The following is a 16,043-nucleotide window of genomic DNA, read 5'->3' as shown; positions in this document are numbered from 1 at the left end:
TGGCAGTCGCAAAAAAATTTTTTTAAACATATTTGCATTAGGACAACTGTGCTTCACTATTGGACCTTCAAACATATAAATAAATACTTGCAAAAAAATGTAATTAATAACAATTCACCTCCAGTGAATCAATCAATTCATCAATAAGTGTAAATATTAAAAAATCATCCAATTATAAAGTCTAATGTGAGTTATTATATAAGAATGCAAAAAAAAAATCAGCAAATTCATATAAAATTATTCTTTTATCCCAAAGTCTTGTATCGAACAGCAGGAAAAAGTGCATATGTGCTATATAAATCTTATGGTGAAAGAAAATTTAGCACCCAGTGTCCTACACCTTATAAGGAAACCAGGTACTTACTAAAAAAATGTTGCTGAAAAAAATAAACTAAAAAAACATACACAATCACAATACACACATTTTTATGTAATCATGCCCAATCTGCATTCAGACGGTCTGGAATAGCTCTCCTGTTCCCATCCACTTAGAACAATCACCAACTCGCCAGTATTTGCCATTAAAGGAAGGGAGGAAAGTGCCACATCTCATACAATCATAGATAGTTTATTATTTAAACAGTAAAAAAACACTCACAATATAATGTGCCATGCCTGACACAAAGGATTACATGCTTGTTTCTATATACAGCAAACGCCGGCTTCAGCTGCAACCTCAGACCCTGAGTGGGGCGTGCTGGTGCAGGATGATGTCACTTAATGGCTCTGCCCAACATGTTTAGACTATGCTTTAAAATCTATTCCAAGTTCTCATAGCTATGAATCTCGCTGAGGCGCTCCTTATGAAACCAAAAGGATGAACCACCAATTAATCCTAAAAACTCATGTTTTGACAGCCACAAGGCAAGCCATTGCAAAAGCTCCTTTACTCTAGCGAAGTGATTTGCAATTAGCGGACCTCCAGCTGTTGCAGAACTACAAGTCCCATGAGGCATAGCAAGACTCTGACAGCCACAAGCATGATACCCAGAGGCAAAAGCATGATAGGACTTGTAGTTTTGTAACAGCTGGAGGTTTGCTAATTGCATATCCCTGCTCTAGCGGAAGTTAAATATTGACTCCATTGGACATTCTCTAACAAAAAACAAAACTATTGGCTAAATTACTAGATACTATGCCTGCGAACTATACTGTGAACAATTTATTGCTAGGTACCTATTAAGCAATTTTTACCAGCAATTGCTAGATCTATAGGCATCTGGGATGCTGCTGGCTATCTTGAGTTGAGTTCCACCTGCAATCCTGAGGTGTCAGCCCGACCAGATCCTTCCCCTCTTCCTTTCGTTTGACATTGGCCTCCCTTCCCTTCTTTTCATTCTCTCTCTGAGGATTGTTGTTTCTTACTGGACAATGCTACATTAATCTGAAAGCATTACAACACCACATACGTATTGCTGCACCATTATGTGAAGTCACTGGAGTCATGATATCAACCACTTTAACCCCCTTTTGAAACTAGTAGCATTTGAAAATTTGTCTTCAATAAAAACTTTGAATGAGGAAAAAATAAATAGCATATAATTCTGAAGATGGACATCCTTTAAGTCCTCATCCACAAATATATATTTTTTTTTTTAAATACAGTATTCGTGTGTCTGTACAGTATGCCAACCAAGCATACCCTAGCCTGCTCTAGTAAGCACAATACCCATGAGTTGGAAAGGTCAAGGCTTGCTTATTGATTCTTCTACCAAGATCTCTGGACCATTGGGGCCTGTACAAATTGCTGAGAGTCCAAAGACATATTACTATCTCCCAGTCAAACTATAGTCAGCCAGGTCAAGGGCTGATCATTCCATATATATGGACATCTTCTGGGCACTTTTAACACTCTTTGCATTTAACATAGAAAAACACTGGAGATTCCAAAATAATCGTTATCAAATACAGACAGAAACACAAAACAGGGGTATGAGGGTTACCTATCAATTTCTTCTTTAATATATGTAGTGTAGCTGCTGCCATCATATGACAAAAGCAGGCCTCCATCGCTCAACCTGTGCACATCCACTTCCACATACGATTTGTTCATTATCACTACATAAGAATTTGGAGACTGACGTGTAACCTGAATTCATCACAAAACAATTTGATGAGTAACTGTTATGTCAGTTCATTAAATATAATATGACTCATATAAAAATGATCTGCAAATGTGGTTAAAATATCTTTGTTTTGTAAATCGGCAGCATCACACAACATAAACAGAGTGAGAGCAAAAAAAAAAAAAAAACAATCAAAAGCATGCACACGCACACATGCACAATGTGCACAAATACACTTAGGAGTTTTTTTCTGTCTTGCTTTTAACATATTTGTCGGAGTATAAACCTACATTTATCAAAAGCCTGTTTAACCACTTCAACACCGGACACGTTTACCCCCTTACTAATGAAGTCACAGAGTACTACTGTGATAGCTGTGATTAGCCACAGCTATCACATTGTACAGGTCCAATGTGGTTGACCGATCACAGAGATCACAGTAGTAAACAATGGCATAAATGACACCCCTTGTTTACTACTCTTAATGTGATTACTGTGATTGATCATAGCAATCATATGGTACCAAGGCCAATCAAAGCAGCCCTGTACCCAAATCTGTGATTCCCCGTGTCCAGTGGACACAACGGTCAAGGATCGCGGCACTGCGTACCCCCAAGGGCACACATTAGTCATGCTTCTGGGAGGACGTGCCTCATTTCCCACCCAGCTTTATATGTACAGTGGCTGGGTGGGAAGCAGTTAAATTAACTTACTGATGATTGACTAACTAGCTCACTGGGAGTTCACTATCTGAAGACTATGAACACAGTAAATAAATATATTCATATACTGTATATATATTATACTTTAATAACAATTTACCTTTACATGTGCACATTTTTCCCTTTAAAACAAGCCACACCTTTAAACTAAACTAGAGAATAATTTCCAAAATAAGCTGCAAGCAAAATAGAGATGAAACTGCACTCTGTTACTGTTTACACCTGTGTTTCTCAACCAAGGTGCTGGGGCACCCCGGATTGCTGCGAGCATGGGACCCAGTCTGCCCAGGATTGGGGGGCTCTAATGTATAGGGGGTCTCTGATGTGATCGGGGTGGCATTGATGTCATGAGGGAACCTCTGATGTAAAGGGAGGCTTCTGATGGGAAGAGGGACCTCTGATGTGATGGAGAGACCTCTGATGTGAAGGGGGGCTTCTGATATCAAGATAATGTCATCAATTTCATCAAGGCAGTTGTGTGTACCGTCCCAGGCTCAGGCTTCCCATTGATAATTAACATTTTGGGTTTTTTTTACAAGTGGGGTACCCTGAGATTTTGCACAGTTTTAAATGGCTGAAAAAAAGTTTAAAAATGCTGGTCTACACTGCCTTTCCCTAATACATTATCTTTGCATTAGTACATTGGAGATATACTATATACACATGTAATTACATAATTGTGTAAAAGAGAGAAAATAGGATTGTTGTACTGTAGAATTATTTTCTTGGGGGAAAAAAAAAAACAGAACAGGATAAGCCTGCCCACAACCAACATGCCTCAAGTCCTTCACACAAGAGACAAGTGGAACCAATTCCTGCAAGTCATTGCATATGCAGAGTGGCCAAAGAAAGTAGTCAAGACCAAACAAAAAAAAAAGGCTAATGCCCCGTACACACGGTCGGACTTTGTTCGGACATTCCGACAACAAAATCCTAGGATTTTTTCCGATGGATGTTGGCTCAAACTTGTCTTGCATACACACGGTCACACAAAGTTGTCGGAAAATCCGATCGTTCTAAACGCGGTGACGTAAAACACGTACGTCGGGACTATAAACGGGTCAGTGGCCAATAGCTTTCATCTCTTTATTTATTCTGAGCATGCGTGGCACTCTGTCCGTCGGATTTGTGTACACACGATCGGAATTTCCGACAACGGATTTTGTTGTCGGAAGATTTTATATCCTGCTCTCAAACTTTGTGTGTCGGAAAATCCGATGGAAAATGTCCGATGGAGCCCACACACGGTCGGAATTTCCGACAACACGCTCCAATCGGACATTTTCCATCGGAAAATCCGACCGTGTGTACGGGGCATAAGGGTTAAAGTCCAAAAAACTATTCCCCCCAACTGACCAAAAGGACTACAGTACCAAAGGCAATGAGGAGGCCTGTAACAGGTGCTCTGGTCAGTACTGTGCCCTCTAAAATACTTAGTGGCTACAGATAGAAAAGCAAGAAAGGAACTGCACTGACCACTCAGATATGACAGGGTGAAGCACAGTGTTGAAAACATTAGCATGAACACCTGCTTTTGAGCTGGTGCTGCTGGTGAAAAATGCGGCATGCGACAACCAAGGAAGCTTCTGAAAATCAGTATGAGAAGGATTTAGTGTTAAACACCACAAACACTTAAATTGCCATGGTCTAAGTACTTAGGCAAGCTGATATAAACTTCTTCTCTCTGTGCAGTTTGGCCACGGCTCCTTAGAACAGCAGCACCACCAGCCACTTGACAGCAGGCTATAAGAACGCAATATATATGATTGAATCAGCATGTTTTTGTCCCATAGCAAATGCAGCTTGTAACCAAAGCTGTGCAGACCAGCTAGCCACTAAACACTAGCGAGCGGCCTAGTACCACCCAGGTAGGGGTGAACAGGAAGGCTAAAAACATCTTAGACTGCAGGCTCCAGCCATTACATCTTTTTCCTTTCCACCTCCATTGTCTGAAGTAGAAGGGAGTGTGATAACTCCACCCCATTGTGATACAGGAAGGAGAAGAACTGTAAGAACTTTGTGCATGTGCACTTATGCTCTCCATGCCTTTTAGAGCTGCATCATCAAATGCAGCTAGAGTGGTAGTAAATATTAACACTTAGCTTGTGTGGCCCGTAGCAGAAAAGCAGAAAGAAAAGAAAAGAAGAGGGGGCTCCCCTATGTAGCCAACTTGTGAAGTAAATAGAATAGCCTAGAATAAAGCCAATTACCTCCCACACAAAATGGCCAGTTAACTATAGTTGCTACTGTAGAAAATACTATATGCACAGCCTCAGTACTTAAAGTGGTTCTAAAGTCTATTTTTTTTTTACCTTCATGCACTCTCTGCATTAAGATAAAAAAAGCTCCCTTTGATCGTTCTTACCCCCTCCATCCCTAACCACTTATCTGACTGCTGCAGGACTCCTGTCCCAGCTGAAGCACCGCTCCTCACACTTTCTGGTCTCACAGGAGACATTGAGAGCAGCAGGAGCCATAGGCTCCCGCTGCTGTGAGTCAAACACCTGTAAGGAGGGAGCGGGGTCATGGCTTAATGGCACTGTGTGTCTATGGATGAACCCAGGTGTCCCCACAGCACACAACTTGCTAATGTAGCACCTGATGAGGAAGAACAAGTGGACAGCGCAAGTGGGGGATTGCCAAAGGGAAGGGAAGGTACTACTCTGTGCCATATTGTTTCACAGAACATGTAAGTCTTAGCCCTTTTTTTAAATAAATATAAAAAAAACCTTTATCATCATTTTAAAACAAAGGAAATTCAGCCTAGCATAAGCCACAGTGAATTGCAGAGACAGGGATAGAAACACTCAGCTCTGGACCAATAACTCCATAGGGAATCCCCAGAGATACTGGCCTGACTTGAACAGCACAGTCCTAAGTCAACTGGTGCACAGACAGATAGTCACTGCTGACCAACCACAGGACTGCCACAGAGAGAAATTTCCATAATTGCCACGATTTCCACTGCCTAAATCTACTGACAGCTGCCGCAAACTCTGGAAAACCTGCGCTTAAGGGCTGACTGGGGAGACTTCCAGGATTTAAGATATCCAGCATGAATCGGCCAGCAACAGATAATAGCATACAAATCTTCCAAATAAACTGAGATCAACACAGCTAAAGAAAAAACACACCCCCTCTCCTAAGAGCACGAGGCATGATGGTTGTGGGTGTGGTTATCCTGTGCCGGCTAATGCTTTTTTATTGCCAGTTTCCAATACTCCTACAGGCAGCAGTATAACCTGACAGTACAAGTCTATCCTCAATAGACGACAAAGAAAAGATGACACTATTTCCACCAGCATTATGGCTCTCCTAGTACTAGTTACTACCAGATACAATAAAGGCTGTTGTTATGCACAAAGTTTGCTTTTATCATAAGTTAACTGATACAAGATTTACCTATCCCAACAAGAACAGGCCAATGACTGTATTAAACTACATACATATGCATATATAGAAATTGTTCATGGACCCTTAACAAAGAAGTAACATGTGTGAGAATCTGTTAATATTCAAACCATACAACACTATTACCTTAAGCACGTATTTATTCCCCTCATAGATGAGTTCCACATCTACTGTATTTAACAATGTGTGTGCTGGTAACACTTGCCCCCTAAAAAGGAAGTAAATGTATATTACTACAGAAGTGGAAATCTGTAACAAATTAAGTAAAGGAAAAGAATGGATTAAATCTACAAACAGAGTAAAAAAGACAACACAAGATGGAGTTGATTTGAAATCTGTTAGCAACCAAGTACAGCTCACTTATTTCTAGAGCTGGTTCAAAGATAAAAGCAAAAATTTCATAGATTGTAACACCTTCATTTTCTTCAGCTGAAATGAACACCTTCATTTATATTTAAAGAGCATTACCATGCAGCAGATTATTTATAAAACTATTTCAGAAAATATTTTATTCATTCTGATATACTAAACGAGTCCACTGTATGTTTAGGGCATCCTACAGTATAACTAAAGGCAACATTTATTTTTTAGTTTTTAGTTTTGGATAGAGGGGAGAGGGATTAGAATGCTTGTCAGTTTTTATTGCTGTCTGTGCCCCCCCATTAAAAGAAAAAGAAAATCCCAAATGTTGGGTTGTCCCCAGAAAAGTAATAAAGGGGAAGTCTTCCAATGGGAACACAAGCTCCGGAGGGCAGAATAAAACGTGTTGGGGGCGTGGCCTGACGGGGGTCCAGGCTGAGCCCACCATTCACTATCATACAGCAGGTCTTGCCTTGATGTGCGGCTCCCGGGACACTAGTCACTTTCTGGTAATCCTGGCCAGCAGGTTAATAATAATCCTGTATGACTATCAGAGTATTCCTGATTTCAAGGGGAAAGAAGACTGAAAAAACGCCTTTTCCTATCTGCGACATATTGATGACATCATTTAAGCCTAAGGAAAGTCACTGAATGGAATTCAAGAAGGGCTTTTTAATGAGAACAGGTGGAGCTTTTCTGAATAATAATACTGTTGCTGTATACTGTGACATATCAGGAATTTAACCGCTTGCTGACCAGCCACCGTCATTATACTGCGGCAGGTCAGGACAATCACGCGAGCTGTGGTAGCTATACGTCGGCTCCTTTAAGCAGGGATAGCAGGCGCGTGCCCGCTGCAATGCGGAGGTGCCGATGCTCGTGGCCGACAGTCGTGATGAACGCCGGCCATGAGCGATCGCAGGCACGAAAGGCAGAACAGGGACGTGTGGGTGTAAACACACAAATCCCTGTTCTGTGAGGAGAGACAGATCGTGAGTTCCTAATAGCTAGGAACCACGATCTGTTATCCCCTCTAGTCAGTCCCCTTCCCCTACAGTTAGAACACACATTCAGGAAACACAGTTAACCCCTTGATCGCCCCCTAGTGTTAACCCCTTCCCTGTCAGTGACATTTATACAGTAATCAGTGCATTTTTATAGCACTGATCGCTGTAAAATTGTCAATCGTCCCAAAAATGTGTCAAAAGTGTCCGATGTGTCTGCCATAATGTTGCAGTCCCGATACAAATCGCAGATCGCCGTCATTACTAGTAAAAAGAAAAAAAATAATAAAAATGCCATAAATCTATCCCCTATTTTGTAGACGCTATAACTTTTGCGCAAACCAATCAATATACGCTTATTGCGATTTTTATTACCAAAAATATGTAGAAGAATACAGAACGGCCTAAACTGAGAAAAAAAAATAATAATTGGGGCTATTTATTACAGCAAAAAGTACAAAATATTGTGTTTTTTTCAAAATTTGTCGCTTTTTTTTGTTTATAGTGCAAAAAATAAAAACCGCAGCGATGATCAAATACCACCAAAAGAAAGCTCTATCTGTGGGAAAAAAAAGATTTTGTTTGGGAACAGCATCGCATGAACGTGCAATTGTCAGTTAAAGTGACACAGTGCTGTATCGCAAAAAATGCTCTGGTCATTGAGCAGCCAAATCTTCCGGGGCTGAAGTGGTTAATCATGAAGACTTGTAAAGATACTAAAAAGGTCCTCTTTAACACCTACCTTTCCAATGAATGTAAGAAATTTGAGACACTGTTCCTGAGGCTCATATCAGCCACATGTAATGCTCCACATACAACTCCCAGCATAGTGTCTGGACGCTCAGCCTGGGAGAATAGAGAGTCAAGTTAAAATCTACAAGCAATAGTTTAAACATATTATTTTTATATGCATGTATTTAGTAATGCTGAATATACTTTTAGAAATGCCATACAATTCTTTTGTGTCTGTTTCCCAGGATTTGATGGTACCATCTAAATCCAAAAGAGGATGTTATATAAACATTTTGAAACCCCAGAAAAATCTGGAAAATTATTCAGGCAGTTTACTCTTCTCCATGGTAACCAGTTACTTTTACAGTGCAAAGTAAGCCATTAGCCATTCTACAGAATATAAAATCAGCATTAGGAGGCTTTACTACACCATAAAAACAGCATTTACCCAAAACAGGTTTAAGAAGCCTTTCTCATTTCAACTAAATATTTCTGGTATGGACACCTTCATAAATGGCTATTAAATTAAAGCACATGGGAAGAAGAGAGTATTCACTATATGTCTGCAATACATGCTTTCATTTTTTTTCTTTAGTTCTTCCATAAACGCTTCTTTTGAAAAAATTGGATTTTTATATCAGCTTACCTGTAAAATTCTTTTCTTGGAGTACATCACGGGACACATAGCACCATAGTAATCACTATGTGGGTTATAGACCATCAGGTGATGGACACTGGCACACCCTAAATAGGAAGTTGCCACCCTATATAACCCCTCCCATACAGGGAGCACCTCAGTTTTTGTAGCAAAGGAATATACATATACCCCAGAAAAAGAGGGGAGGGACCTCTGTGTCTCGTGATGTACTCCAAGAAAAGGATTTTACAGGTAAGCTGTTATAAAAATCCTATTTTCTTTATCGTACATCACGGGACACAGAGCACCATAGTAATCACTATGTGGGACATCCCATAGCAATGCTATTTGAGGGGAAGGAGACAAAATCCGTAGGGCGCCAACAGACTTGAGGATCTATACTGCTGCCTGTAGCACACTGCGCCCAAAGGTGATATCCTCATGCCTTCTTACATCCACCTGATAAAACTTTGTGAATGTATGTACTGAAGACCAAGTTGCAGCCTTACAGATCTGAGCCACAGAGGCCTGGTGACGCACTGCTCAAGAAGCACTAACCGCCCTGGTAGAGTGTGCTTTGACTTGAAAAGGTAATCTTACCCCTTAAATCATAAGTCTGAATTATAACTTGCCGAATCCACTTAGCAACAGTGGATTTCGATGCTGCCTGTCCCATCTTAGAACCCTCTGGCAGTACAAATAAGACACCAGTCTTCCGGATCTGAGCAGTCATCTTTAAATAGACTTTGACCGCTTTCACCACATCAAGACAATGTAGTGACTTCTCTTCCCTGGAACATGGTTTTGAAAAAAACGATGGCAGGACAATATCTTGGTTCAGGTGGAAACCTGTGACCACTTTGGCAGAAAACCTGGACGAGGGCGCAACACCACTCTGTCCTCATAAATAATCAAGTATGGCTCTTTACAAGAAAGAGCAGCCAATACTGAAACCCTCCTTGCTGAGGACATAGCAACCAAGAACACTAACTTCCTTGTCAGAAGGACTAAGGGAATATGTTGTATCAGTTAAAATGTTTTTTGTAATACTGACAAAACTAAGTTCAAGTCCCAAGGGTTTAAAGGTGATCTAACTGGCGGATTAAGCCGCATCACCCCTTGTATAAAACCCCGGACTAAAGAATGTGAAGCAAGCGGTCTTTGAAATAAGACCGATAAAGCTGAGACTTGGCCCTTAATAGTACTCAAGTCCAACTTAATCTCTACCCCTAATTGTAGAAAGGTAAGAATTCTGCCTATGATATACCTCCGGGGGTGCCAACCCTTGGATTCACACCAGGAAACATAAGCCCTCCAGACTCTATAATATATAATTCTAGAAGCTGGCTTCCTTGCATTAATCAAGGTAGAGATAACTGACCCGGAAAGCCCACATTTTTTCAGAATGTGGGTTTCAATAGCCAAACCGTTAAATTTAGAGTTCGTAAGGTAGGATGGAATATGGGCCCCTGTGGAAGTAGGTCTGGCCGTAGTGGAAGGGACCATGGATCCTCCACCGCCATCTTTACGATTTCTGCATACCAGGACCTTCTGGGCCATGCTAGGGCTACCAGAATTACTGGTTTTCTTTCCAGCTTGATCCTGCAAAGAAGTAATGGCAGCAACTGAATAGGGGGGAATGCATAAATCAGTGAGAACTGATCCCACGGGGTCACCAACGCATCTGTTCTGTATGCGAGTGGATCTATGGTCCTGGACACAAAGTTGACTAACTGTTGAATCAGGACACCAGAAGATCTATGTCCGGAGTCCCCCATCTTTGACAAACAAAAAATGTCGGGGTGAGGGGACCATTCCCCCGGGAATAACTGCTGGCAACTCAGGTAGTCTGCCTGCTAATTCTCTACTCCTGGAATGAAGACTGCTGACAGGCACTGAATATTCCTTTCTGCCCAAGTTAGAATATGGTTTACCTCTCTGCGCTGCAAGACTCTTAGTGCCCCCTTGGTGACTGATATAGGCCACAGCTGTGGCATTGTCGGATTGGATCCTGACAGGACAATCCCATAACCTGAAAGTCCAGGCCTTCAGAGCCAGCCACACTGCCCGAATCTCTAGGATGTTGATGGGCAAGGCTCTTTCGGTTCTTGACCACTGTCCCTGGACAGTTGTCTTCTCTAGTACTGCTCCCCAGCCTGAAAGGCTGGAATCTATCGTTACCACCTTCCAGATAACTGGTCTGAAGGATTTTCCTTTCAGCAGATTCTAGGTTAGTAAGCACCAACTGAGGCTTTGGGACATCCTTGGGGACAGCCGCATTGGCAAGTCTAAAGCATCCGCTTAAATGAAGGGCGTTTATACTTTCTTTTGACTGGCAAAAGAGTAGTTTTCCCACTAGAAATAATTTGGATGTATTTGCCCAAATCATCCCCAAATAGCCGATCCCCATGAAAAGAAAAACCAGTCAGGAGCCTTTTGCATGGTGCTTCGACTGACCAATTTTTTTAACCACAGGATCCTACGCATGTGTACTAGCACATGCGCAAGGCTGGATGCCTGATGAATAGAATCTTTCATGGCGTCTATGGCAAAAACATAATGCTTTTGGTAGTTCGACCAAATCCCGGGCTTGTTGTGCAGGAACCTCCTTAAGGGCCTGTCTAAACTGGTCCTTTAGGGACTGACAGATGCCTAAGGAACCTAAAGAAGAAACAGAACTTTCAGATGACTCCGTTAGGGGTAGCTTGAAAGTGGAACGAACCATCTCCATAAGAGATTGCGAGGCTGAAAAAGGTCCATCCACCGTTGTTTCATCCGCAGAGGAGTAATCGGTTTGTCTTTCCTCCTGATCGCCTGAGGGTAACACCTCATCCTGTACCCACTGTTCCCTTGGCAAAGGTGGGGGAGGGGAATCTAACACACTTCCTATCCTTTTGGATGGAGGATGCGATTAAAGCCACTAATCTTCCTTCGAGGCCCTGAAGGGCGGAGGAAAATGCATTTTCAGTCATGTATACAGGGGGTGAGATGTGAGAAGCCACTGCACCACCAATTGGTTCCAATGACTCACCCTGGTTTGCCACAATTGGTATTTCAGGAGAGGATGACAGTGTGGAGGCATGACTGGAGTTCCTAGCGCTTGGGGTGTAATTTTTGGTACCTTCTTTGTGGTGTCTTTTTTGGAAGCCACAGTGCTAAGCACAAAAGCAGAGGTGCTAAGTAAATGCACTATTTGCTGACAATAGTCTAGCAATGCAATGCTGCTATAAATTTAAGCTTGGTGCTGAGTAAAAATGTATTTCCTCTACTGGAAATGCCTGCATGCATCCCTTACGTGCCCCCAGCATTACTGTGTCCTGTGTGTCAGACCTCCATCTCTTCAGTTGCATCTGATAGATACCTTCTGTTAATGAGAAGCGTTTTTTTTTTAAATGCCTCAGGTGCGAGCTCTGCTCAGCATCCCCAGCGCCTGTGTGCTCCTCGTGGACGCTACGTCCCGCACACAGCGCCGTGCCTAAGCCACACCCCCTCGCCACTAACCCGCCCTCCTCTTGTTTCAAATTAACAGCAGTCCACACGGGCGGCATTCGGGTCTGCGAGTGCAGGGGAGGACAAGGGGAGGCCGGGGAGTAATAAAGCTTTGCTTTATGGCTATGTGGGGAGTAAATAAAACACAGGGAAGCCGCCACCGCACCCACCCCCAGGGGGGGTACAAATTGCTGTTGTACCTCCCAGACCCTTAGTTCCCCCAGGGGGGAGAAGAACATGCTGAAAACTTTGTTCAAGAATAAGAATACCCCCTGGCTGCTGAGACCACACACATGCTGTTTTAGCTGGACACCGAGCTGACTGAGAAGCAACGGTATGTGCATTTACTCCCTCTAGTGGAGACTTAAAGGCATGACAACATTTTACGCATGGAAGAAAAAAACCATAGGTGGACTTTTTACAGTTCCTAGGTCTCTTCCCTTACCTTATCCTCGCTGCAGGATACTGCTGTAACAGACAGATCCAAAATTCACCCATCATGGCAGGCTATGTTAGCAAACCTTTAAGGACCGGGTCCCTTTTTATTGGGGCGTTCCACTCCCTTGGACCTGTATTAGCACCCCGCCAGGAAAAACTTTAGGTAATGTAGGCATGACCAAAAAGCCCTGGGTCCTGGGGTCTAGCCCTGCAAGGAGAGGTGTTACAGGCAAAACCTAGTGCTTCGTATATGAGGCCCGGGTACCATCCACCTTGGCCTCAGTGGCACTTTGGATGGATCCAGTCTATGGAGGCTGTTTAAATCCAGCAAGGATCCCTCCAGTGGAGCTCTTCAGAGCACATCTTCACTCGTGACCAACACCTTAGACACTGGTGAAAAAACTGAGGTGCTTCAGGTATGGAAGGGGTTATATAGGGAGGCAACTTCCTGTTTAGGGTGTGCCAGTGTCCATCACCTGAAGGTAGTCTTTAACCCACATAGTGATTACTATGGTGTTCTGTGTCCCGTGATGTACGATAAAGAAATACAGATTTTCCTTTACACTAAATGTATTGCCTATTACCTGTCAATAACATAGTAGGAGCAACAATGAGCAACATATAGGTCATACTATATGTTATTATGTCCCCTCTTTGTGGAAGACAAGGTTCATAGAATTTACAGTTTATTGGGTCTTAGAAGCATAATGATGGAGCAGTAATCTTGGAGTGATAGGTAAATTATATATAAAATGTAAGGGATTATCATAGTTTAATTAAAAGCACAATGGTGTAGCAGTCTTGGGTCCTACGTAAATGAGCCAAATATGTTATATCATAGCAATGTCAGTAACAAGTTCACACGTAAAATTACTAAATCAGAGGCCAAATGTCTAGGTCCACAGAAGTTTATCCATCACACTAAATATGTCCCACTTTAGAACAATCATCTTCTGTATGTAAATGACTACACTACAAATGACTATACAGTAGATATTTCATATAAATATGTGTTGGCCAATAAGTAAAATAAGTCAAATTGTACATTTTACCTTTTTTTTTTTTAAACTTTAAAAAAAAAAAAAAAAAAAAAAAGGGGAGGGGGCAAGAGGTGCCATCACTGCATTCTTTAAACTATAACACAAAACGTGGAGTCATGTGTTGTACTGTCTGGATGTAAGTCTCAGGACTGGATGTGCAGAATAGAAATCTTATTTCAAGTAAATGGCTCTCTTATAAGCATATCTTCTGTGTATTTGCACAAAGTTCAGCATAGCAGCATGGGTAAAAATCCAGCATATATGTTTTAAATATATAAGCAATGGTGATGGAATAATTACCTCTGTGTATACCCAGTGCCTCAAGTGGTGTACTACTACTTTCCTGCTTTATGCAGTAGGGCGCACATTTTCTTATTGACACGTGTGCATATACCAGAACGTACACTGATTTTAGAAATATACACATTAAATGTGTATATTACAACACGTTGTTGAGTTGTGTGAGAGAGCTGCAGTCCAACTCCTCTCCATGCTGACAGCACAGGGTATTTTAACCCTTTCTACAGTAAAAAACGTAAAATAGCACCATATTTATTACTGTATATGCAGCCTGACTGCATTGCAGTGATAAATGAAAAAGGTTCAATTAAGCTTTAAAGAAAAACTCAGCTTTCAATAAAAAATTCAATTATTGATACAAAGGCCATTTTGTAATGTAATGCTAATAGAAAATGACCTTTCCATTCAATCGGCCATTGCTGTGATTTTCTAAAATGCCAAAAATTCAACTGTTGCTTATTTTTTGCAATATGAGAACCTGGAAGCATCCTGTATGATATTTGTGTAGAGAATGCCCCCAGAAATCCTATTTATTTCTTGTGTGGTTGGCTCACTGCTTTCTCCCCCAAAGTCTAAACAGACTTGCAAGTCAAATTAGAAACATCCTCTGCAGTAGAAACTTTATTCCCCTTCCCCAAGATACTTTGCAATGGTTCTAAAACAGATACTCTGCCACTAATGGCTATTGGAAGACAATAACCGCACTCAGATCGATCATCGATAATCCAATCATTAGTACACAGCTTCCTGAACAAGAGCAAAATTTTTTCTTGTGAAAACAGAACAAATGATGTAATTAGTATGGTATTTGTACGAAAGTATTTGAGTGAAGAAGATCGCGCATGAGTGGAAAGGAAAGAACGAACCAGAAGAAGAAAGGGGCAACTAAAACACAAGTATTGTGTACAATGGAAAATGTTCTTAAACAGGAAAAAAAAATCCTAGTTTGCATATTATTAGACCTTCTAATAAAGATAAGGGGCTCATTCACACCAGTCTGTATGCATTATGCTCTGTATAAAGCATGCCCGCTGGTTTACATTATGGTTCGAAAAGGGCACATAGAAAACAAATGTGTTCTATGTACTATCACAGACATGGTGTGAACAACTCTAACTCAGTTTGACAAATGGCATAGTGAAATAAACCTCAAAAGCAAAAATCTGCAAAATGTTTGCCAATATTCGTGCAAAGTACTAGGTATAGTTCATCAGGAATGGAACATTTTTCCTCCAAATAAAATACATGGGAAGGACATGGCAGATTAAAATGCTTTTCAAATGTTAGTGTCATAGTTATCTTATGGTTACCTGCACTTTTTCTGATATCAGTCTGTCCAGCCATCCAGTGTCTATGCGATTTTGCTGGAAACTTTTAGTCTCAAGAAGCTTTATTAAGTATTCCACAGTTGTTCGAAAATCTCCACGAATAGACAATTCTTTAAGGGCAACAACCATATTACTGTGAAAAAAAAAGTGAACAGTAAGGGTCTGTGTAGTTTCATAGACTTCAAAAAGTAGCCAAACCAGGCATGGCTGCTTGTGGGTTCTAGACATCTGGTTGCCTTCTATATAATAAAGCAGAATCACAGACAACCTGAAAGATTCACACTAATCACAGGGTGTGATAACACAAGACTAAATGCCATCCGGGATTATTAATTGGAGGGAGGATAATTACTAAAACCATTAAACACCTATTTGTACCTCACTTATTTTTTAAAACTTATAAACATCTGGATACTTCTTTCTAGATCACACACATTCACACACATTCACACAATACACAACCCTGAGTCGCCAAGCCCACCAACAGATATGCAACACCAAAGAGATAGAGTAGCT

General features: G+C 41.4%; 1 protein-coding gene across 2 annotated transcripts in view; it reads right to left on the bottom strand.

Annotated features, from left to right (window-relative positions):
* The window catches only part of ACACA (acetyl-CoA carboxylase alpha), a 571,750-nt gene that overhangs the window by 467,837 nt on the left and 87,870 nt on the right, over nucleotides 1-16,043 (bottom strand). For both annotated transcript variants that reach the window (XM_073616063.1, XM_073616061.1), the window contains exons 14-17: nucleotides 15,510-15,660; nucleotides 8,306-8,409; nucleotides 6,326-6,407; nucleotides 1,944-2,089 (exon numbers count right to left, since the gene is read on the bottom strand). In XM_073616063.1, the coding sequence (XP_073472164.1) occupies nucleotides 1,944-2,089; nucleotides 6,326-6,407; nucleotides 8,306-8,409; nucleotides 15,510-15,660 (483 nt within the window). The remainder of the gene's footprint in view (nucleotides 1-1,943; nucleotides 2,090-6,325; nucleotides 6,408-8,305; nucleotides 8,410-15,509; nucleotides 15,661-16,043) is intronic.

The sequence above is a fragment of the Aquarana catesbeiana genome, linkage group LG02 (genome assembly GCF_042186555.1).
Source record: "Aquarana catesbeiana isolate 2022-GZ linkage group LG02, ASM4218655v1, whole genome shotgun sequence".
In the NCBI taxonomy this organism is placed as follows: Eukaryota; Metazoa; Chordata; class Amphibia; order Anura; family Ranidae; genus Aquarana; species Aquarana catesbeiana.
The sequence above is the reverse complement of the archived record's forward strand: the minus strand, read 5'-3'. Positions and strand labels throughout refer to the sequence as shown.